Here is a 22,689-nt window from a genome sequence, read left to right as displayed (position 1 = left end):
TTTGGGGGGGGGGGTGATTTTTCTCCCCCCACCCCCCCCATATCCCCCCCCAGAGCCCCCACAACCCCCCCAGCCCCCAAAGCGCCCCCCCCACCCCCATTACGACCCCCCCATCCCATAACCCCCCCCACGACCCCCCCAGCACCCATGGGTGCCCCCAGCCCCCGTAGCACCCACACCCCCCCCACCCCCATCACCCCCGTTACCCCTCCACCCCGCCCCCCTCACCCCTCCGGCCCCCCCATGACCCCCCCACCCCCCCCAGCACCCATGGGTGCCCCCTAAGCCCCCAGCACCCATGGGTGCCCCCAGCTCCCATAGCACCCACCCCCCCCCCCCCATCACCCCCCGTTACCCCCCACCCCCGCCCCCCCTCACCCCTCCCGCCCCCCCATGCCCCCCCACCCCCTGGCCCCCCCCCGCCGGCCCCCCCCCAGCACCCATGGGTGCTGCTGACCGGCGAAGGAGAGCTGCTTGAGCCGGGCGTGTGCGCGCGCCTCCTGCACCTTCTCGATGACGGCGCGCCAGGCACCTGCGGGGGGGGGGGGGCACAGCACCCATGGGTGCCCCGCCTCACCCCCCCCCCATCCCGTGCCACCCCATGTCCCCCCCATGCCCCCCCCACCCCCAAATGTCCCCCCCACGTCCCCATGCCCCCCCACGTCCCAATGTCCCCAATGCCCCCCCATGACCCCCCCATGACCCCCCATGTCCCCATGCCCCCCCCCATGACCCCCCATGTCCCCAATGATCCCCCCACGTCCCCAATGTCCCCATAGCCCCCCCCAATGTCCCCGTGCCCCCCCACATCCCAATGTCCCCATGACCCCCCCATGTCCCCAATGTCCCTATGACCCCCCCATGTCCCCATGCCCCCCCATGTCCCCAATGTCCCCTGTGCCCCCCCGATGTCCCCATGCCCCCCCCGTGCCCCCCATGTCCCCAACACCCCCCGATGTCCCCTTGCCCCCCCCACATCCCAATGTCCCCCTGCCGCCCCTGCCCCCCCATGTCCCCATGACCCCCCCAATGTCCCCATGGCCCCCCCCAATGTCCCCGTGCCCCCCCCGATGTCCCCATGTCCCCCCCATGACCCCCATGTCCCCATGCCCCCCCCATGTCCCCATGCCCCCCCCCATGTCCCCAATGTCCCTATGACCCCCCCCAATGTCCCCGTGCCCACCCAATGTCCCCATGTCCCCCCCCGATGTCCCCATGTCCCCATGTCCCCCCCCGATGTCCCCATGTCCCCCCCATGTCCCAATGTCCCCATGTCCCCCCCGTGCCCCCCCCATGTCCCCATGTCCCCCCCACGTCCCCAATGTCCCCATAGCCCCCCCTGATGTCCCCATGTCCCCCCGTGCCCCCCCCGATGTCCCCATGTCCCCAATGTCCCCGTGCCCCCCCCGATGTCCCCATGTCCCCCCCATGTCCCCAATGTCCCTATGACCCCCCCCGATGTCCCCGTGCCCCCCCCAATGTCCCCAAGGCCCCCCCCCCATGTCCCCATGTCCCCCCCCATGTCCCCATGTCCCCCCCCAATGTCCCCACGTCCCCCCCCCATGTCCCCATGCCCCCCCCATGTCCCCATGTCCCCAATGTCCCCATGCCCCCCCCATGTCCCCATGTCCCCCCATGTCCCCATGTCCCCCCCCATGTCCCCCATGTCCCCATGTCCCCCCCATGTCCCCCATGTCCCCATGTCCCCCCCCATGTCCCCATGCCCCCCCCACCGTCGATGGTGTCTGCGCTGACGCTCAGCCCGTCCTCGCTGCTGATCTCGAAGCGCAGGTGGGGGCGGCCGGGGGGGGGCTCGGCCGGCCCGGGGGGGGGCTCGGGGGGGGCCTCGTCCTCCGAGCTGCCACCTGGGGGGGGGGGGAGGGGAGCACCCATGGGTGGGCCTGATCCCATCCCGGGGTGGGGGTGGCCTGGGGGGGGGCTCTACACCAAGCTGGGGGCACCCATGGGTGGCCCTGATCCCTTCCCATGGGGCGGGCACCCATGGGTGGCCCCTACATAGAGCTGGTGGCACCCATGGGTGGCCCCATACCAGCTCATAGCACCCATGGGTGTCCCCAACACCAAGCCAGTGGCACCCATGGGTGTCCCCTATATAGAGCCAGTGGCAACCATGGGTGCCCCTACACCAGCTCATAGCACCCATGGGTGTCCCCAACACCAAGCCAGTGGCACCCATGGGTGTCTCCTATCTCAACCTGATAGCACCCATGGGTGCCCCCTATATAAAGCCAGTGGCACCCATGGGTGTCCCCTATATAAAGGTGGTGGCACCCATGGGTGCCCTCACACCAAGCCCATGGCACCCATGGGTGGCTCCTACAAGATGGTAGCACCCACGGGTGCCCCTACACCAGCTCATAGCACCCATGGGTGCCCCTACACCAAGCCAGTTGCACCGATGGGTGTCTCCTATCTCAAGCTGATAGCGCCCATGGGTGTCCCCTATATAAAGTCAATGGCACCCATGGGTGCCCCTACACCAAGCACATGGCACCCATGGATGTTCCCTACCTCAAGCTGATAGCACCCATGGGTGCCCCCTATATAAAGTCAATGGCACCCATGGGTGCCCCTACACCAAAATGGTGGCACCCATGGGTGCCCCTACACCAGCTCATAGCACCCATGGGTGTCCCCAACACCAAGCCAGTGGCACCCACGGGTGCCCCTACACAAAGCCTATGGCATCCATGGGTGTTTCCTGTCTCAAGCTACTAGCACCCATGGGTGCCCCCTATATAAAGTCAATGGCACCCATGGGTGCCCCTACACCAGCTCATAGCACCCATGGGTGTCTCCTACCTCAGGCTGGTAGCATCCATGGGTGTCCCCAACACCAAGCCCATGGCACCCATGGGTGGGCCCTACCTCAAGCTGATAGCACCCATGGGTGCCCCTATATATATCAGTGGCACCCATGGGTGCCCCCCACCTGAAGCTGGTGTCCCACAGGGGTGTTCCCCACCCCACCCCACCCTGATGGCACCCATGGGTGACCCTGAAACCAAGCTGGTGGCACCCATGGGTGCCCCCTACCTGAAGCCAGTAGCACCCATGGGTGTCTTCTACCACAAGCCGGTAGCACCCATGGGTGCCCCCCACCTGAAGCTGGTGTCCCCCCAAAACAGGTGTCTCCCACCCCACCCTGGTAGCACCCATGGGTGCACCCACCTGAGGTTGGTGTCCCCCACCCCGCCCCACCCCGGTGGCACCCATGGGTGCCCCTACCTGCACAGGCGGCCCAGGGGGGCTCCAAGGCGCCGTCACTCCGGGGGGGGCTGCAGCCAGGGGAGGGCGACGGGCCCGGGGGGGACCTGAGGGGACAGGGGTCGGGGGGGGTCAGCACCCTGGGGTGCTGGGTGCTCAGGATGGGTGCTGGGTGCCCGGGGTGGGTGCTGGGTGCCCAGGGTGGGTGCTGAGCACCCATGGGTGGGTGCTGGGTGCTCAGGATGGGTGCTGGGTGCTCAATGAAGGGTGCTGGGCACCCATGGATGGGTGCTGGGTGCCCAAGGATGGGTGCTGGGTGCTCAGGATGGGTGCTGGGTGCCCATAGATGGGTGCTGAGCACCCATGGGTGGGTGCTGGGTGCTCAGGATGGGTGCTGGGTGCTCAGGGTGGGTGCTGAGCACCCATGGGTGGGTGCTGGGTGCTCAGGATGGGTACTGGGCACCCATAGATGGGTGTTGAGCACCCATGGGTGGGTGCTGGGTGCCCATGGTGGGTTCTGGGTGCCCAGGGTGGGTGCTGGGTGTTCAGGATGGGTGCTGAGTGCTCAATGAAGGGTGCTGGGCACCCATGGGTGGGTGCTGGGTGCCCATGGTGGATACTGGGTGCCCAGGATGGGTGCTGGGTGCCCATAGATGGGTGCTGCGTGCCCATGGAAGGGTGCTGAGCACCCATGGGTGGGTGCTGGGTGCTCAAGGATGGGTGGTGAGCACCCATAGATGGGTAGTGGGTGCCCATGGTGGGTGCTGGGTGCCCATAGATGGGTGCTGGGTGCTCAATGAAGGGTGCTGAGCACCCATGGGTGGGTGCTGGGTGCCCAGGATGGGTGCTGAGCATCCATAGATGGGTGCTGGGTGCCCATAGATGGGTGTTGAGCACCCATGGGTGGGTGCTGGGTGCCCAGGGTGGGTGCTGGGCACCCATGGGTGGGTGCTGGGTGCTCAGGATGGGTGCTGAGTGCTCAATGAAGGGTGCTGGGCACCCATGGGTGGGTGCTGGGTGCCCAAGGATGGGTGCTGGGTGCCCAGGGTGGGTGCTGAGCACCCATGGGTGGGTGCTGGGTGCTCACCCGTAGCTCCCGGTGTCGCTGAGGTCCTCGGGCTCGTCCTTGACGTCCGGCAGGTCGCGGAGCGGTGGCGGCGGTGGCACGGGGACCTGGCCCAGCCTGCGGGTGCAGCGTCACCCATGGGTGCTCGCAGCCACCTCCTCCAACGCCGAGGAGGGCTGGGAGCACCCGCGGGCCCAACTGGGTGAACTGGGACGGTCCCAGCATGGTGGGCACCCATGGAACCCAACTGGGCCCAACTGGGAGTACTGGGATGGCCCCATCATGGTGGGCACCCAAGGGTCCAATTGGGACAGTCCCATCGTGGTGGGCACCCATGGGCCCAACTGGGATGGTCCCAGCATGGTGGGCACCCATGGGCCCAACTGGGCCCAACTGGGAGTTCTGGGATGGTCCCACCATGCTGGGCACCCATGGGCCCAATTGGGCCCAACTGGGAATACTGGGATGGTCCCAGCATGGTGGGCACCCATGGGCCCCACTGGGCCTAACTGGGAGTTCTGGGATGGACTCATGGTGATCACCCATGGAACCAACTGGGAGTACTGGGATGGACCCACCGTGGTGGGAACCCATGGGCCCAACTGGGAACACAGGGATGGTCCCACCCCACCCTGGTGGGCACCCCTGGGTGCTGGGGGCCACCCTTGGGTGCCGTTGGCCGTGACTCACCCGGTGGCCAGCCCGTCCTTGGTGTCCCCTTCCTCATCCTCGGCAAGCTCCAGCTTGGGCCTCTTGGCACCCGGACCCAGCGTCTCCCCGGGGGGGCGCTTGGGTGCCCCCCCTTGGGTGCTGGGCGCCCCGGCGGGTCCCCAGGGTGCTCCCCCCCCCCAGGCGGCCTCGCCCAGGGCGGCTCTGAGGCGGGTGACGCGCCCTTGGGTGCCGGTGGAGAGGGCGGCGCCGCGGCGGGTGGCGTCGGCGTGGTGGGGGCCATGGGTGCCGTTGTGGTGGGCGGGGTCTTCGTGGGCGTGGTCTTTGTGGGTGGGGTCTCCGTGGGCGGGGTCTTCATGGGTGGGGTCTCCATGGGTGGGGTCTCTATGGGTGTGGTCTCCATGGGCGGGGTCTTCATGGGTGGCGTGGCCGTTGGTGGCATCTCCAAGGACGTGGTGGCCATCGATGGTGCACCCATGGGTGCCACCCCCATGGGTGCCAACCCCATGGGTGCCAACCCCATGGGTGCCCCCTCCATGGGCGCCCCCTCCATGGGTGCCCCCTCCATGGGTGCCAACCCCATGGGTGCCACCCCCATGGGCGCCACCCCCATGGGCGCCCCCTCCATGGACGGCGCGCCCATCGTTGACGTCCCCGTAGGCGCCCCCTCCGGCGCCCACCTCCCCCTCCCCTCCTCGGGGCACCCCGGGGTGGCCGTCCCTCGCCCCCCGCCCCCCGGCGGGGCGCCGGCCGGGCTCTTCGGTCACCCACTGGGTGCCCCCGTTGACCCCCGCCCCCGCCGCCATCTTGGCGCCGTCCCTCGCCATGTTCTTGAGGACGAAGTCGACGATCTCCGAGGGCAAATCCTCGGCGGCGGCGCTGGCGGGGGGGGTGGGGGGCACCGGGGGGGGCACCGGGGGGGTCCCGTCCTGCCTCCCCCTCCCCCCCTTGTCCCCGTCGTCCACCCCGTCCAGTTGGTCGATGTGGGGCAGGGGGAGGGGGCAGGGGGCCGGGGCGGGGGGCGGCTCGCGGGTCACCACGGTGCGGGCGAAGCGGTAATAGCGCCCCCGGGACCCCCCCCGCGCCCCCTCCTCGTCCTCGCTGCTGTCCCCTGTCCCCGTCCCCGTCCCCGTCCCCGTCTCGGGGGGGGGGACGAGGAGCCCGGCGGCCAGGGCCAGCTCGGTGACGTCCAGTTCGTCCAGCGCCAGGTCCGGGCCACCCGGCGGGGACAACGGCTCCAGCGGGGACGGCGGCGTCGCGGGTGGGCGGGGTCCCATGGGTGACGTTGGTCCCATGGGTGACGTTGGTCCCGTGGGTGACGTTGGCCCCGCGGGTGACGTTGGCCTCATGGTTGACCTTGACCCCAGGGGTGACGTTGAGCCCATGGGTGACGTTGGCCTCAGGGGTGACCTTGATCGCGTGGGTGACGTGGATCCCATGGGTGACGTTGACCTCATGGTTGACCTTGACCCCATGGGTGACCTTGACCCCATGGGTGACCTTGACCCCATGGGTGACGTTGGTGTCACGGTTGACGTTGACCCCATGGTTGACGTTGACCCCATGGTTGACCTTGATCCCATGGGTGCCATTGATCCCATGGGTGCCGTTGACATGGGTGACGTTGACCCCATGGTTGACGCTTGTCCGTAGACCGTTGGCGGCCCGTTGGGTGACAATGGCCCGTTGGGTGACAATGGCCCGTTGGGTGACAATGGCCCGTTGGGTGACAATGGCTCATTGGTTGACGATGGCTCATTGGGTGACGCCGGCCCGTTGGGTGACGCCGGCCCGTTGGGTGACAGCACCCCATTGGTTGCCCTTGCCCCGTTGGGTGACAATGGCTTGCTGGTTGACGTCGGCCCGTTGGGTGACGTCCAGTTGGGTGACGCCGGCCCGTTGGGTGACATCGGCCAGTTGTTGGGTGACGTTGGCCTGTTGTTGGGTGACGTTGGCCTGTTGTTGGGTGACGCTGGCCCGTTGGGTGACATCCAGTTGGGTGACGCCGCCCCGTTGGGTGACGTCCAGTTGGGTGACGGTGGCCCGTTGGGTGACAGCCAGTTGGGTGACGCCCCATTGGGTGACATCGCCCCATTGGGTGACGCCCCGTTGGGTGACGCCCCATTGGGTGACGCCGCCCCATTGGGTGACGCCGCCCCGTTGGGTGACGCCGCCCCGTTGGGTGACGCCCCGTTGGGTGACGCCCCATTGGTGGACGCCCTGGCCCCCATGGGTGCCGGGCGGGTGCCCCCCGGGGGCCACCGGGGCCCGCGGGTGACACCGGCGGGGGACAGCGCCCGGCGCGCCCGGCGGGGGGGGGGGAACTCGGGGTCCCCCACGGTCAGGATGTGGTGGGGGACCGGGGGGGCGCTGCCTGGGGGGGGGGGGACAATAAAAGGGGGAGGGGGGGTTATGGGGACGCCGGGGGACAAGGGGGTGTCCCTGTCCCCGCCACCGTGACCCCAAATGGTCTCCGTGGCCCCAAAGACCCCCCCCATGTCCCCAAGTGACCCCAAAGACCCCCCCTGACCCCAAAGGGTCCCCAAAGCCCCCCCATGTCCCCAAGAGCCCCCAAAGACCCCCCCTTGACCCCAAAACGTCCCCAAAGCCCCCCTGTGCCCCCCACGTCCCCAAATGTCCCCGAATGTCCCCAAAGCCCCCCCCGTCCCCAGGTGTCCCCAAATGTCCCTAAATTTCCCCGAATGTCCCCAAAGCTCCCCCTTGACCCCCCCCTCCCCAAATGTCCCCAAATATCCCCAAAGCACCCCCCCCATCCCCAAATGTCCCCAAAATGTCCCCAAATGTCCCCAAAGCCCCCCTGTGGCCCCCCCTGCACCCCCCACACCCCCCCCCATCCCCAAAGGTCCCCAAATGTCCCCAAAGCCCCCCCACATCCCCACAGCCCCCTGGGGCCCCCCAAAAACCCAGATGTCCCCAAATGTCCCCGAATGTCCCCCAAATGTCCCCCTTGACCCCCCATCCCCAAATGTCCCCAAATGTCCCCAAAATGTCCCCAAAGCCCCCCCCATCCCCAAGCGTTCCCAAATGTCCCCAAAGCCCCCCCACATCCCCACAGCCCCCCCATGCCCCCCCCATCCCCAGGTGTCCCCAAATGTCCCCAAAATGTCCCCAAATGTCCCCAACCCCCCCCCATCCCCAAATGTCCCCAAATGTCCCCAAAGCCCCCCCACATCCCCACAGCCCCCAGTGCCCCCCCCATCCCCAGGTGTCCCCAAATGTCCCCAAAGCCCCCCCCCATCCCCAGGTGTCCCCAAATGTCCCCAAATGTCCCCAAAGCCCCCCACATCCCCACAGCCCCCCCGTGCCCCCCCCCCATCCCCAGGTGCCCCTAAATGTCCCCAAATGTCCCCAAACCCCCCCCATCCCCAAATATCCCCAAAATGTCCCCAAAATGTCCCCGTGCTCACCGGGGGAGGGCAGGGGGCGCGAGGAGCTGCCGGGGGGGGGCCGCCGGGTGGGCGAGAAGCCGGGGGGGGCCCGGGGGCGGGCGCTGGGGGGGCCCCGGGGGGTCTCGGGGGGGGTCTCGGGGGGGGTCCCGCTGCCGGGGCTGGGGGGGGCCCCGCTGCTGCCACCTGGAAGGGGGGGGGGGAAATGGGGGGGGTCAGGGGGCACCCAAGGGTGTCCCTGCAACATCCTGACCCCCCCCCCCATGGAAAGGGACCCAAGGGTGCCCCCCACCCCCCCAAGTGGGGGGTCCCATAGGTGGGGTCCCATGGGTTTGGGGGGGGTCCTATGGGTGGGGGTGTCCCATGGGTGGGGGGTGCCATGGGTGGGGGTGTCCCATGGGTGGGGTCTCCCATGGGTGAGGACCCATAAATGGGGTCTCACGGGTGAGGTCCCATGGGTGGGGGTCTCCCATAGGTAGGGTCCCATGGGTGGGGGTCCCATAGATGGTGTCCCATAGATAAAGGTCCCATAGGTGGGGGGGGGTCCCATGGGTGGGGGGTCCCATGGGTGGGGGTGTCCCATAGGTGGGAGTCCCATGGGTGGGGGTCTCCCATGGGTGGGGGTCCCATAGATGGGGTCCCATGGGTGGGGGGTCCCATGGGTGCGGGTCCCATAGGTTTGGGGGATCCCATAGGTGGGGGGGGCCCATAGGTGGGTGGGGGTCCCATGGGTGGGTTCCCATGGGTGGGGGTCTCCCATGGGTGGGGCCCCATAAATTTGGGGTGTCCCATAGGTGGGAGTCCCATGGGTGGGGGTCTCCCATAGATGGGTTCCCATGGGTGGGGGGTCCCATGGGTGGGGAGTCCCATGGGTGAGGGTCTCCCATGGGTGGGGGTGTCCCATGGGTGGGGGGGTCCCATGGGTGAGGGTCCCATGGGTGGGGGTCCCATGGGTGGGGGTCCCATAAATGATATCCCATGGGTGGGGGTCTCCCATGGGTGGGGGTCCCACAGGTTTAGGGGTTCCCATGGGTGGGGGTCCCATGGGTGGGGGTCCCATAGATGGGTTCCCATGGGTGGGGGTCCCATGGGTAAAGGTCCCATAGGTGGGGGGGGGGTCCCATGGGTGGGGGTCTCCCATAGGTTTGGGGTCTCCCATGGGTGGGGGTCCCATGGGTGGGGGTCCCATGGGTGGGGGTCTCCCATAGATGGGTTCCCATGGGTGGGGGGTCCCATGGGTGGGGGTCCCATAGATTTGGGGTGTCCCATAGGCTTGGGGGTCCCATAAATGGTATCCCATGGGTGGGGGTGTCCCATGGGTGGGGGTCCCACAGGTTTAGGGGTTCCCATGGGTGGGGGTCCCATGGGTGGGGGTCCCATAAATGGGGTCCCATAGATGGTGTCCCATGGGTGCATGTCCCATAGGTGGGGGTCCCATAGATGGGTTCCCATGGGTGGGGAGTCCCATGGGTGGGGGTGTCCCATGGGTGGGGGTCCCTCACCGGGGGTCCCGTGGGCGATGGTCCTGTTCTCCTCGGGGCCGCCGGGCGCGGGGCCCCCCCCGGGGGGGCGGGGGTGGTGCTCCAGGATGCGGCAGCGATACCAGCAGCGGCGCCGCGCGTCACGCGTGCTCCAGTACAGCCGCCAGCACCTGCCGCCCAGTATCAACCAGTGCTCCCAGTACGCACTGGGAGGCCCCCCGGAGGCGATAGGAACGCTCCCGGGCCCTCCCAGTATGAACCAGTACCCACCAGTATGGACTGGGAGGCCCCTGGGAGGCACTAGGAACACTAACAGGCACTCCCAGTATGAACCAGTGCTCCCAGTATGGACTGGGAGGCCCTCGGGAGGTGCTAGGTATGCTCCCGGGCCCTCCCAGTATGAACCAGTGCCCACCAGTATGCTCCAGTGCCCCCCCAGTATGTGCTAGGACCTCATTTGAGCCCTCCCAGTATGAACCAGTGCTCCCAGTACGGACTGGGAGGCCCCCGGGAGGCGATAGGTACGCTCCCGGGCCCTCCCAGTATGAACCAGTACCCACCAGTATGGACTGGGAGGCCCCTGGGAGGCACTAGGAACACTAATAGGCACTCCCAGTATGAACCAGTGCTCCCAGTACGCACTGGGAGGCCCCCCGGAGGCGATAGGTACGCTCCCGGGCCCTCCCAGTATGAACCAGTGCCACCCAGTATGCTCCAGTGCCCCCCCAGTATGCACTAGGACCTCCTCTGAGCCCTCCCAGTATGAACCAGTGCTCCCAGTACAGACTGGGAGGCCCCCCGGAGGCGATAGGTACGCTCCTGGGCCCTCCCAGTATGAACCAGTACCACCCAGTATGCTCCAGTGCCCCCCCAGTATGTGCTAGGACCTCATTTGAGCCCTCCCAGTATGAACCAGTGCCACCCAGTATGCTCCAGTGCCCCCCCAGTATGTGCTAGGACCTCATTTGAGCCCTCCCAGTATGAACCAGTGCTCCCAGTATGGACTGGGAGGCCCTCGGGAGGTGCTAGGTATGCTCCCGGGCCCTCCCAGTATGAACCAGTACCACCCAATATGCTCCAGTGCCCCCCCAGTATGCGCTAGGACCTCCTCTGAGCCTTCCCAGTATGAACCAGTGCTCCCAGTACCAACTGGGAGGCCACCGGGAGGCACTAGGTACGCTCCCGGGCCCTCCCAGTACGAACCAGTGCCCACCAGTATGGACTGGGAGGCCCCTGGGAGGCACTAGGAACACTAACAGGCACTCCCAGTATCAACCAGTGCTCCCAGTATGGACTGGGAGGCCCTCGGGAGGTGCTAGGTACGCTTCCAGGCCCTCCCAGTATGAACCAGTACCACCCAGTATGCTCCAGTGCCCTACCAGTATGAACTAAGATCTCATCTAAGCCCTCCCAGTATGAGCCAGTGCTCCCAGTATCCCCCACTACAACCACCAGTACAGCTACCAGCACCTATAGGTATCCCAGTATGGACCAGTAACCCCCAGTACGGACCAGTGCCTCTCAGTGCCCTCCCAGTCCCTTCCCAGTGCCTCCCAGCCCCCTCCCAGTGCCTCCCAGGCCCCTCCCAGTGCCCCCCAGTCCCTCCCAGTGCCTCCCAGTCCCCTCCCAGTGCCCCCCCGCCCCCTCCCAGTGCCTCCCAGTCCGTCCCAGTGCTTACTGGTAGCCCACTGGGAAGAGGCGCCCGTCGCACTCCGACAGCTCCGTCAGCGCCCCCAGGCTGTCGATGCGGATGGAGCCTGCGCCCCCCCCCCCCAGTCAGCACCCACAGCACCCATGGGTGCTGCCGGCGCCGCCCCCACCCCAAAACACCCCATGGGGACCCCAAAAACACCCATGGGTGCCCCCTGTCTCCCCTAGCACCCATGGGTGCCCCCCAGCACCCCCAAACCCCCATAGAGACCCCCAAACCACCCCATGGGCACCCCTAAACCCCCCAATCCACCCCCATAACCCCCCTTTGACTGCCCCCTTCCCCCCTGGGACACCCCATGCAGCACCCATGGGTGCCCCCTGCACCCCCTCCAGCACCCATGGGTGCCCCCCAGCACCCAGACACCCCCATAAAGACCCCTGAACCACCCCATGGGTGCCCCTAACCCCCCCCATCCACCCCCATAACCCCCTCCAACTGCCCCCCCTTCTTCCCAGGACACCCCATGCAGCACCCATGGGTGCCCCCCGCCCCTTCCAGCACCCATGGGTGCCCCCCAGCACCCAGACACCCTCATGGGGACCCCCAAACCACCCCATGGACACCCCTAACCCCCCCCATAACCCCATTACTCCCCCTTTGGCTGCCCCCTTCCCCCCCTGGGACACCCCGTGCAGCACCCATGGGTGCCCCCCGCCCCCCCCCCAGCACCCATGGGTGCTCACCGATCATCATGTTGACGGCCTCGGGCTCCAGCCCCCCCAGGAACTTGCGCTTGAAGCTGATCCCCGCGAAGTCGACGTAGACGCGCCGCAGCACCGCGAAGTCCTCGCCCTGCACCAGCTCCTGCACCCGCAGCACCCATGGGTGCTCCGTGGCGGGGACCCCAATGCACCCCCTCACCCACCCCAAACCCTCCCCGCACCCTGAGACCCCCCTGTATGGACCTCGTTGTGCCCCAAAACCCACCCCAGCACCCCAAAAGCCACCTCCCAGCACCCTGACCCCCTCCTGAGCCCCCTCAGCACCCTGAACCCGTATCAGCACCCATGGGTGCTCATCACCCAACCATCCCCTAGTCATCCCCAACCCCTTCCTCTACCCATAACCCCCCTACACAGCCCCCATTACACCCCAAACCCCACCCCAGCACCCCAAAACCCACCTCTGAGCCCCCTTCCCTCCCCTCACCCACCACCCAGCCCCCCAGCACCCATGGGTGCTCACCACCCAACCACCCCCTACTCCACCCCAACCCCTCCCTACACCTTTAACCCCCCCCTACACAGTCCCAATTACACCTCAAACCCCACCCAGCACCCCAAAACCCACCACCCAGCACCCTGACCCCTTCCTGAGCACCCCCAGCACCCTGACCCCTATCAGCACCCAAGGGTGCTCATCACCCTACTCCACCTCAACCCCTCCCCGTACCCATAACCCCCCTATGCAACCCCCATTACACCCTAAACCCCACCCCAGCACCCCAAAAGCCACCTCCCAGCACCCTGACCCCCTCCTGAGCCCCCCCAGCACCCTGACCCCCATCAGCACCCATGGGTGCTCATCACCCAACCACCCCCTACTCCTCCCCAACCCCTTCCTCCACCCATAACCCCCCTACACAGCCCCCATTACACCCCAAACCCCACCCCAGCACCCCAACTCCCCCCTTTTAACCCCCTTAACACCCCGCCACCCCCCCACCCAGCACCCATGGGTGCTGACCGTGCCGTCGAGCAGCGCCGTGTGCCGCTGGCAGAAGACCTTCTTGTCGCGCTGGAAGGCGGCGCGGCGCTGGCGGGCGCACATGAAGTGGTAGTTGGCCAGGCAGGCGGCCAGGCAGCACCCAACGGTGGCCCCGGGGCGCCGGCAGTGCTCGCAGCGCTGGGGGCACCCATCAGCACCGCGGCGGCACCCATGGGTGCTCCCCCGCCGGCCCGCGGGGGAGAGGGGCGGACGCCCAGGGGTGCGCCGGGGTTGCGGGGAAAGGGTGGGGAGATGGGGAGGGGTAGGGGGTGGGGGAAGGGGTGCACACGGGGGTGGGGGGTGCGCATAAGGGGTGAGGGGCACCCATGGGTGCTGGTGGGGGGTGGCTGAAGGTTGAGATGAAAGGGGGGCCCTAAATGGTGGTGGGTGGCCCTAAATGGTGCTGGGTGGCCCCAAAATGGTGCTGGGTGCACCCAAAGGGTGCACAGGGCAAGGGGGTTGTATATGGGTGAGGGGCACCCATGGGTGCTGTGGGGTGGTGGCCCAATGGGGGTGCCCGTAACTGCACCCCAAAATGGTGCTGGGTGCCCCCAAAGGGTGCTGGGTGCCCCCAGGGGGTATATAGGGCAAGGAGGTTTCGTATGGGTGAGGGGCACCCATGGGTGCTGCTGCGCCCTCAATCTGCGTGCGGGTACCAGCTTGTGCAGCTCAGCACCCATAGGCGGCACCCAGCACCCATATGTGGCACCCAGGGATAGCCCCCAGCACCCATAGGTGGTCCCAGCACCCATAGATAACCCTCAGCACCCAAAGGTGCCCCCCCCAGCACCCGTAACAGCCCCAAGCACCCATAGGAGCCACCCAACACCCATAGATGGTCCAAGCACCCATAGGTGGCCCCCAGCACCCAAAGGTACCCCCAGCAACCCCAGCACCCGTAAGAGCCCCCAGAACCCATAGGTGTCCCCTAGCACCCCTAGCACCCGTATGTGTCCCCCAACACCCCCAGCACCCATAGGTGCCCCCCAGCACCCGTAAGAGCCCCCAGCACCCATAGGTGCCCCCCACCACCCAAAGGTGCTCCCAGCACACCTAACAGCCCCCAGCACCCATAGGTGCCCCCCACCACTCCCAGCACCCATAGGTGCCCCCCAGCACCCGTAAGAGCCCCCAGCACCCATAGGTGCCCCCCAGCACCCAAAGGTGCTCCCAGCACCCCTAACAGCCCCTAGCACCCATAGGTGCCCCTCACCACTCCCAGCACCCATAGGTGCCCCCCAGCACCCATAAGAGCCCCCAGCACCCATAGGTGCCCCCCAGCACCCGTAAGAGCCCCCAGCACCCATAGGTGCCCCCCAGCACCCAAAGGTGCTCCCAGCACCCCTAACAGCCCCTAGCACCCATAGGTGCCCCCCACCACTCCCAGCACCCATAGGTGCCCCCCAGCACCCATAAGAGCCCCCAAGCACCCATAAGAGCCCCCAGCACCCATAGGTGCCCCCCAGCAACCCCAGCACCCATAGGTGCCCCCCACCACCCCCACCACCCCCAGGTGCTCCCAGCACCCCCCACCACCCCCACCCTCCACCCCCTCTCTCCCCCACCCCTCCCCTTCCCTCCCGCGTCCCCCTCCCCCCCCCCAGCACCCATGGGTGCTGACCATCTGGCGGCCGCGGGCGACGGCGGCGTGGACGTTGCGCAGGGAGCCGTCGCTCTCCTCGAACACCTCGGCCGACCACACGGCGCAGTTGACGTGGGTCCACTCGTTCTGCCCGATGTACAGCAGGCGCCCGGCCTCCTGCAGCACCCATGGGTGCCCGTCAGGTAGGGGAGGGGGGGGTCAGCACCCACCCGCACCAGCAGCCGCTCCGGGGGTGGTCGCCCGAGTTGGGGATGGAAGGGGGAGGGCTGGGGGGCGGGGTGGGTGAGGGAAAAGGGGGTACCCCAAGGAGCACCCATGGGACCCAGGTGGCACCCATGGGACCCAGGAGCACCCATGGGACCCAGGAATGAAGGTGGCACCCAAGGGATCCAGGTGGAACCCAAGGGACCAAAGGGGCACCTATGGGACCCAGGCATGAAGGTGGCACCCAAGGGACACCCAAGGACCCAAGTGGCACCCATGGGACCCAGGTGGCACCCAAGGACCCAAGGGGCACCCAAGGGTCCCAGGAATGAGGGTAGCACCCAAGGGAACCCAAGTGGCACCCAAGGGACCCGGGCATGAAGGTGACACCCAAGGATACCCAGGTAACACCCAAGGGACTCAAGTGGCACCCATGGGACCCAGGTGGCACCCATGGGACCAAAGGGGCACCTATGGGACCCAGGCATGATGGTGGCACCCAAGGGATCCAGGTGGAACCCAAGGGACCCAAGGGGCACCCAAGGGACCAAAGAGCACCCATGGGACCAAAGGGGCACCCATGGGACCCAGGTATGAAGGTGGCACCCACTGGGACCCAGGTGGCACCCAAGGACCCAAGGGGCACCCAAGGGACCCCAGAAATGAAGGTGACACCCAGTGGGACCCAGGTGGCACCAAAGGACCCAAGGGGCACCCAAGGGACCCAGGTGGCACCCATGGGACCCGGGCATGAAGGTGACACCCAAGGGGACCCAAAGGACACCCAAGGACCCAAGGGGCACCCAAGGGACCCCAGAAATGAAGGTGACACCCAGTGGGACCCAGGTGGCACCAAAGGACCCAAGGGGCACCCAAGGGACCCAGGTGGCACCCATGGGACCCGGGCATGAAGGTGACACCCAAGGGGACCCAAGGGACACCCAAGGACCCAGGGGGCACCCAAGGGACCCAGACCCAAAGCTGACCCCCGAGGGCACCCAGGTGGCACCCAAGGGCCCAAGGGGCACCCATGGGACCCAGGCATGAAGGTGGCACCCAAGGGAACCCAAGTGGCACCCAAGGGACCCAGGTGGCACCCAAGGGCCCCAGACACGAAGGTGACACCCAAGGGGACCCAAGTGACACCCAAGGACCTAAATGGCACCCAAGGGACTCCAGTGGCACCCAAGGGACCCAGACCCCAAGCTGACCTCCAAGGGCACCCAGGTGACACCCAAGGACGCAAGGGGCACCCAAGGGACCCAGGTGGCACCCGAGGGACCCAGGCACGAAGGTGACACCCAAGGGGACCCAGGTGGCACCCAAGGGACCCAAGGGGCACCCAAGGGACCCAGGTGGCACCCATGGGACCCAGGCATGAAGGTGACACCCAAGGGGACCCAAGGGACACCCAAGGACCCAAGGGGCACCCAAGGACCTAAAGGGCACCCAAGGGACCCAGACCCAAAGCTGACCCCCGAGGGCACCCAGGTGGCACCCAAGGGCCCAAGGGGCACCCATGGGACCCAGGCATGAAGGTGGCACCCAAGGGAACCCAAGTGGCACCGAAGGGACCCAGGTGGCACCCAAGGGCCCCAGACACGAAGGTGACACCCAAGGGTCCCAGACCCGAAGCTGCCCCCCGAGGGCCCCCAGGTGACCCCCGCCCCCCCCCCAGCACCCAAGGGTGCCCCCGCCGGGCGCCTCACCTCGGAGGGGGCGTCCCCGCACTGCAGGCAGAGGGCGCACTGCCGCTTGTCCTCCGCGCCCCCCCCCGCCTCCTTCGGCACCGCCGCCTCCGCCCCCCCTGGGGGGGGGACAGGGAGCGTTGGGGGGGGGCGTCCCGAGACAACCCCCCCCCAAAAAAATCCCTCCCTCCCCCCAAAAAAAGGGGGGAAAAAACACAAAATTGGGTGCCCCCCCCCACGAAAAAGGGGCCCCATATTAAAATGGGGGGCAACAAAATATAAAAGGGACCCCCCACGTTGAAAAGGGACCCCCCCAAAATAAAAGGGACCCCCCCAAAATAAAAAGGGCCCCCCCAGAATAAAAGGGACCCCCCCAAAACAAAAAAGGGCCCCCAAATAAAAAAAGGGACCCCCCTAAAATAAAAGGGACACCCATAATTAAAAAGGGACCCCCCCAATTAAAAAGGGACCCCCCCAAATTAAAAAAGGGACCCCCCCCCAAAATAAAAAGGGTCCCCAAATAAAAAAGGGACCCCCCCCCAAAAAAAGGGACACCCCATATTTGAAAGGGACCCCCCCAAAATGTAAACAAACCCCCCCAAATTAAAAAAGGCCCCCCCAAATAAAAAAGAGACCCCCCCAAAACAAAAAAGGCCCCCCCTAATTAAATAAGGGACCCCCCATTAAAAAGGGACCCCCCCATATTTAAAAGGGCCCCCCCCAAAAACCTAAAGGGACCCCAAAATAAAAAAGGCCCCCCCCCCAATTAAAAAGAGACCCCCCCATTAAAGAGGGACCCCCCCATATAAAAAAGAGACCCCCCCAAAATAAAAAGGGACCCCCCAGAATAAAAATGGGACCCCCCAGGATAAAAAAGGGACCCCCCCCAAAAAAGAGACCCCCCCCATTTAAAAGAAACCCCCCCAAAAAAATAAAAAAGCCCCCCCAAACCCATAAAGTGCCCCCCCAAAATAAAAAAGGACCCCCCCAATTAACAGGGGACCCCCCCCAATTAACAGGGACCCCCCCCAATTAACAGGGGACCCCCCCCAAATTTAACAGGGACCCCCCCCAATTTAACAGAGACCCCCCCCAATTAACAGGGGACCCCCCCCAATTTAACAGAGACCCCCCCCAATTAACAGGGGACCCCCCCAATTTAACAGAGACCCCCCCCAATTAACAGGGACCCCCCCCAAATTTAACAGGGACCCCCCCAATTAACAGGGGACCCCCCCCAATTTAATAGGGACCCCCCCAATTAACAGAGACCCCCCCCAATTAACAGGGGACCCCCCCAATTTAACAGAGACCCCCCCCAATTAACAGGGACCCCCCCCAAATTTAACAGGGACCCCCCCAATTAACAGGGGACCCCCCCCAATTTAACAGGGCCCCCCCCAGTTAACAGGGACCCCCCCCCAATTTAATAGGGACCCCCCCAATTAACAGAGACCCCCCCCAATTTAACAGGGGACCCCCCCCAATTAACAGGGGACCCCCCCCATTAACAGAGACCCCCCCCAATTAACAGAGACCCCCCCAATTAACAGAGACCCCCCCCCTAATTAAAAGCCCCCCCCTCTCACCGGGGGGGCCGGGGGGGTCCTGGCGCCACTGGGCGTAGGTGTGGTCGGCCGAGGGGGGCAGCACCGCGTGGGGCAGGAGCCCGCTGGGGGGGGGCAAATTTTGGGGGGGGGGGGGGTAAATTGGTGACCCCCCCCCTCCCTGTGGAAGCCCCCAGACCCAAAGAGCCCCCCCCCGGTGTTAAATGACCCCCCGGGACCCCCCCCTAAATACCCCCCCCAAGACCCCCCCTAAATCCCCCCCCCAAGACCCCAAATGCCCCCCCAAGACCCCAAATGCCCCCCCAGATCCTAAATACCCCCCCGGACCCCCCCCAAATGCCCCCCGACCCTAAATGCCCCCCCAGGACCCCAAATGTCCCCCCAGGACCCCAAAACCCCCCCCTGAAAACCACCCCAAGACCCCAAATACCCCCAAAGACCCCAAATTCCCCCCCAAGACCCCCCCAATTGCCCCCCCCCCCGGACCCCAAATCCCCCCCCCGGACCCTAAATACCACCCCCAGGACCCCAAAACCCCCCAAGACCCCCCCAATTGCCCCCCCCAGACCCCAAATCACCCCCCCCGGACCCCAAATCCCCCCCCCGGACCCCAAATACCCCCCCCAGGACCCCAAAACCCCCCGAGACCCCCCAAAACCACCCCAAGACCCCAAATACCTCCCCAAGACTCCCCCCCCAATTGCCCCAAATGCCCCCAAATCCCCCCAGGACCCCCCCCCAAAACTCCCCAAGACCCTAAATACCCCCCCCAGGACCCCAAATACCCCCCCAGGACCCCCCCCAAAACCCCAAATCCCCCCCCAGCCCCCCCCGCAGACCCCAAATACCCCCATGAACCTCCCCAAATTGCCCCCCCAAGACCCCAAATACCCCCCAAGACCCCAAATACCCCCCCAGGACCCCCCCCAAAACCCCAAATCCCCCCCAGCCCCCCAAATCCCCCCCAGCCCCCCCCCCCAGACCCCAAATACCCCCATGAACCTCCCCCAATTGCCCCCCCCAGACCCCAAATGCCCCCCCCAGACCCCAAATACCCCCCCCCGACCCCAAATTTACCCCCCCCCCACTAACTTGGGGACCCCCCCGGCCCCGGGGGGCCGCCAGCGCTTGGGGTCGCGGATGTCGAACCAGGGGAAGGCCTCGAGCATCAGCTGGGGGGGGGGGGGGGCACCCATGGGTGCTGCTGTCACCCCCACCCATGGGTGCCCCCTCTGGGTGCCCCCCCCCCTTAAATAGCGGGTGCCCAACCCAAATGGGTGCCCCCCCCGAAAAAAATGGGTGTCCCCCCCCCAAATTGGGTGCCCTCCCCAAAAATAGGTGCCCCCCCCACCCATGGGTGCCCCCACCCACCTAAGGGTGCCCCCCCACCCATGGGTGCCCCCCCAAATGGGTGCTGCCCCCCCACCCCAAATGCCCCCCCCCCCTAATTAGGTGCCCCCCTCATGCACCCCTACCTCCCCTATCCCCCTCCCAGCCCCCACGGGTGCCCCCACCACCACCCAAGGGTGCCCCCCCACCCATGGGTGCCCCCCCCCCCCCCCAAATTACCTTGATGAAGAGCTCCCGGGTGCTGTCGGCCGCGGGGCCCCCCCCGGCCCCCCCCCGCAGCAGCACCCCCACCACGTCCTCGCTGAAGCCCTGCTGCAAGGGCACCCATGGGACCCCAGCACCATGGGTGCCCCCCCCCATGGCACCCATAACCCCCCCCCCCGGCACCCACAACCCCCCCCCAGCCCCTAAATCCCCCCCCAGGACCCCCAAAATGGGAGTGGGGGGGGGATTTGGGGACCCCCCCAAGTGTTGGGACCCGAAGCCCACCCATGGGTGCCCCCCAGCACCCTTGGGACCCCCCCGCCTTTATGGAACCCCCCCTCCCAAAAATGGGACCCTCCCCAAATGCCCCCCCCATAGTGCACCCCTATTACACCCCCCCCCCAATATAACCCCCCACACACCCATGGGACCCCCACTAGCACCCATGGGTGCCCCCCCACCCATGGGTGCCCCCCAACACCCCCTCCAATCCCTTCTCCACCCCTCCCCACACCCCCAGGCGCCCCCCCAACGGGTGCCCCTCCCCCCCAACGGGTGCCCCCCACCCATAGGTGCCCCCCCACCCATGGGTGCCCCCCCCAGCACCCATGGGTGCCCCCCCAACACCCCCCAAATCCCTTCTCCACCCCTCCCCACCCCCCCAGGTGCCCCCCCAACGGGTGCCCCTCCCCCCTAACGGGTGCCCCCCACCCATAGGTGCCCCCCCCAGCACCCATGGGTGCCCCCCACCCATGGGTGCCACCCCAACACCCCCTCCAATCCCCTCCCTCCCCCCCAGGTGCCCCCCCAACGGGTGCCCCTCCCCCTCAACGGGTGCCCCCCACCCACAGGTGCCCCCCCCAGCACCCATGGGTGCCCCCCCCCCACCCATGGGTGCCCCCCCTCACCACGGAGCTGTAGTGCCCCCCCTCCAGCAGGGCCTTGACGGCGCCGAGGTCGCAGGGGCCCGGGTGCAGCTTGGCCCCCCCGGGGGGGCACTTTTAGGGGGGGGGGGGCAGGGGTCAGCACCCCAAGGCCCCCCCCCCATTAGGGTCCCACCTTGAGACCCCCAAATAAGCCCCAAATGCCCCCCCCAGACCCCAAATAACCCCCCCAGACCCCAAACAACCCCCCCAGACCCCAAATGCCCCCCCAGACCCCAAATAACCCCCCCAGACCCCAAACAACCCCCCCAGACCCCAAATGCCCCCCCCAGACCCCAAACAACCCCCCCAGACCCCAAATGCCCCCCCCAGACCCCCAATAACCCCCCCAGACCCCAAATGCCCCCCCCAGACCCCCAATAACCCCCTAACCCCCCCCCCCCCCCAAATAACCCCTCTGACCCCAAATACATCCCAGGACCCCCCCAAATGCACCCCCAGGACCCCAAATCGCCTCAGACCCCCCCCCAAATAGCCCCCAGCCCCTAAATAACCCCAAATACCCCCCCCAGTACCCCCCCGCCTTCCCCATACCCCAACACACCATAAAAAAAACATAAAAACCCCAAATCCCCACTTAAAAAAAACACAAACCCCATAAAACCCCCCAACCCCCCAACCCCCCCCATAACCCCCCCTGACCCCATAACCCCCCCGGCAACCCCCCCCAGACCCCATAACCCCCCCCTCGACCCCATAACCCCCCCCAACCCCCCCCAACCCCATAACCCCCCCGACCCCCCCATAACCCCATAACCCCCCCCACTGACCCCATAACCCCCCCCGACCCCATAAAAACCCCATAACCCCCCCAATGATCCCATAACCCCCCCATAAGCCCCCCAACCCCCCCATAACCCCATAACCCCCCCCGACCCCAGAACCCCCCCAAATCCCCTATAAAAACCCCATAACCCCCCATAACCCCCCCATAACCCCCCCGACCCCATAACCCCCCCATAACCCCATAACCCCCAATGACCCCATAACCCCCTCATAACCCCCACAACCCCCCCATAACCCCATAACCCCCCCTGACCCCATAACCCCCCCATAACCCCCCCCATAACCCCATAACCCCCCCATAGCCCCCCCCATAACCCCATAACCCCCCCCTAAGCCCCCCGACCCCATAAAAACCCCATAACCCCCCCCCGACCCCATACCTGTGTGCAGGGGTGGTTCCCGGGGGGCTGTTCCCGGAGCAGCCCCCCCATGACACTGCCCAGCCCCCCCATAACCCCATAACCCCCCCCTGACCCCACAACCCCCCCGACCCCATAAAACCCCCATAAAAACCCCATAACCCCCCCATAACCCCATAACCCCCCCATAACCCCCCCTGACCCCATAAAAACCCCATAACCCCCCCCACCCCCCTACCTGCGTGCAGGGCTGGTTCCCGGGGGGGTGTTCCTGGAGCAGCCCCCCCAGGACCCCGCGCAGCCCCCCCATAACCCCATAACCCCCCCACTGACCCCACAACCCCCCCGACCCCATAAAAACCCCACAAAAACCCCATAACCCCCCCCACCCCCATACCTGCGTGCAGGGCTGGTTCCCGGGGGGGTGTTCCCGGAGCAGCCCCCCCAGGACCCCGCACAGCCCCCTCAGGAGCCCCCTGCGCAGGGCCTGGCGCCAGGCGCCCCCCCCGGGGCACCCCCCGCAGCGGTACCCCTCCCCCGGCAGCGCCCGCGCCAGCAGCTCGCAGCCCTCCTCTGGGGGGGGGGAGGGGAGAGGGGGAGGGGTCAGGGGGGGGCACCCATGGGTGCTGTGACGGCACCCGGGGGGGTCCCCGGGAGGATGGGTGGGAGTGGGAGGGGGGATGTTCCCAGCTGGGGGGGGGGAGGGCCCAG

General features: G+C 66.8%; 1 protein-coding gene across 1 annotated transcript; it reads right to left on the bottom strand.

Annotated features, from left to right (window-relative positions):
• Positions 1-457: 457 nt before the first annotated feature.
• Positions 458-22,604, bottom strand: LOC309890922 (uncharacterized protein; the record flags this gene model as incomplete). Its single annotated transcript, XM_082785310.1, has 17 exons — positions 458-532; positions 1,734-1,865; positions 3,250-3,335; positions 4,316-4,411; positions 4,985-7,337; positions 8,392-8,556; positions 9,873-10,021; positions 11,530-11,608; positions 12,249-12,369; positions 13,252-13,410; positions 14,894-15,031; positions 16,789-16,886; positions 18,357-18,439; positions 19,428-19,507; positions 19,905-19,997; positions 20,798-20,887; positions 22,376-22,604. Coding segments are annotated over 17 exons (4,226 nt in total), but the record flags the coding sequence as incomplete, so codon positions are not given.
• Between the last annotated feature and the right edge of the window lie 85 nt (positions 22,605-22,689).

This window comes from Aythya marila, assembly GCF_965140915.1.
Source record: "Aythya marila genome assembly, contig: HAP1_HAP1_SCAFFOLD_951, whole genome shotgun sequence".
In the NCBI taxonomy this organism is placed as follows: domain Eukaryota; kingdom Metazoa; phylum Chordata; class Aves; order Anseriformes; family Anatidae; genus Aythya; species Aythya marila.
This window is presented reverse-complemented; position numbering and strand designations above follow the sequence as displayed.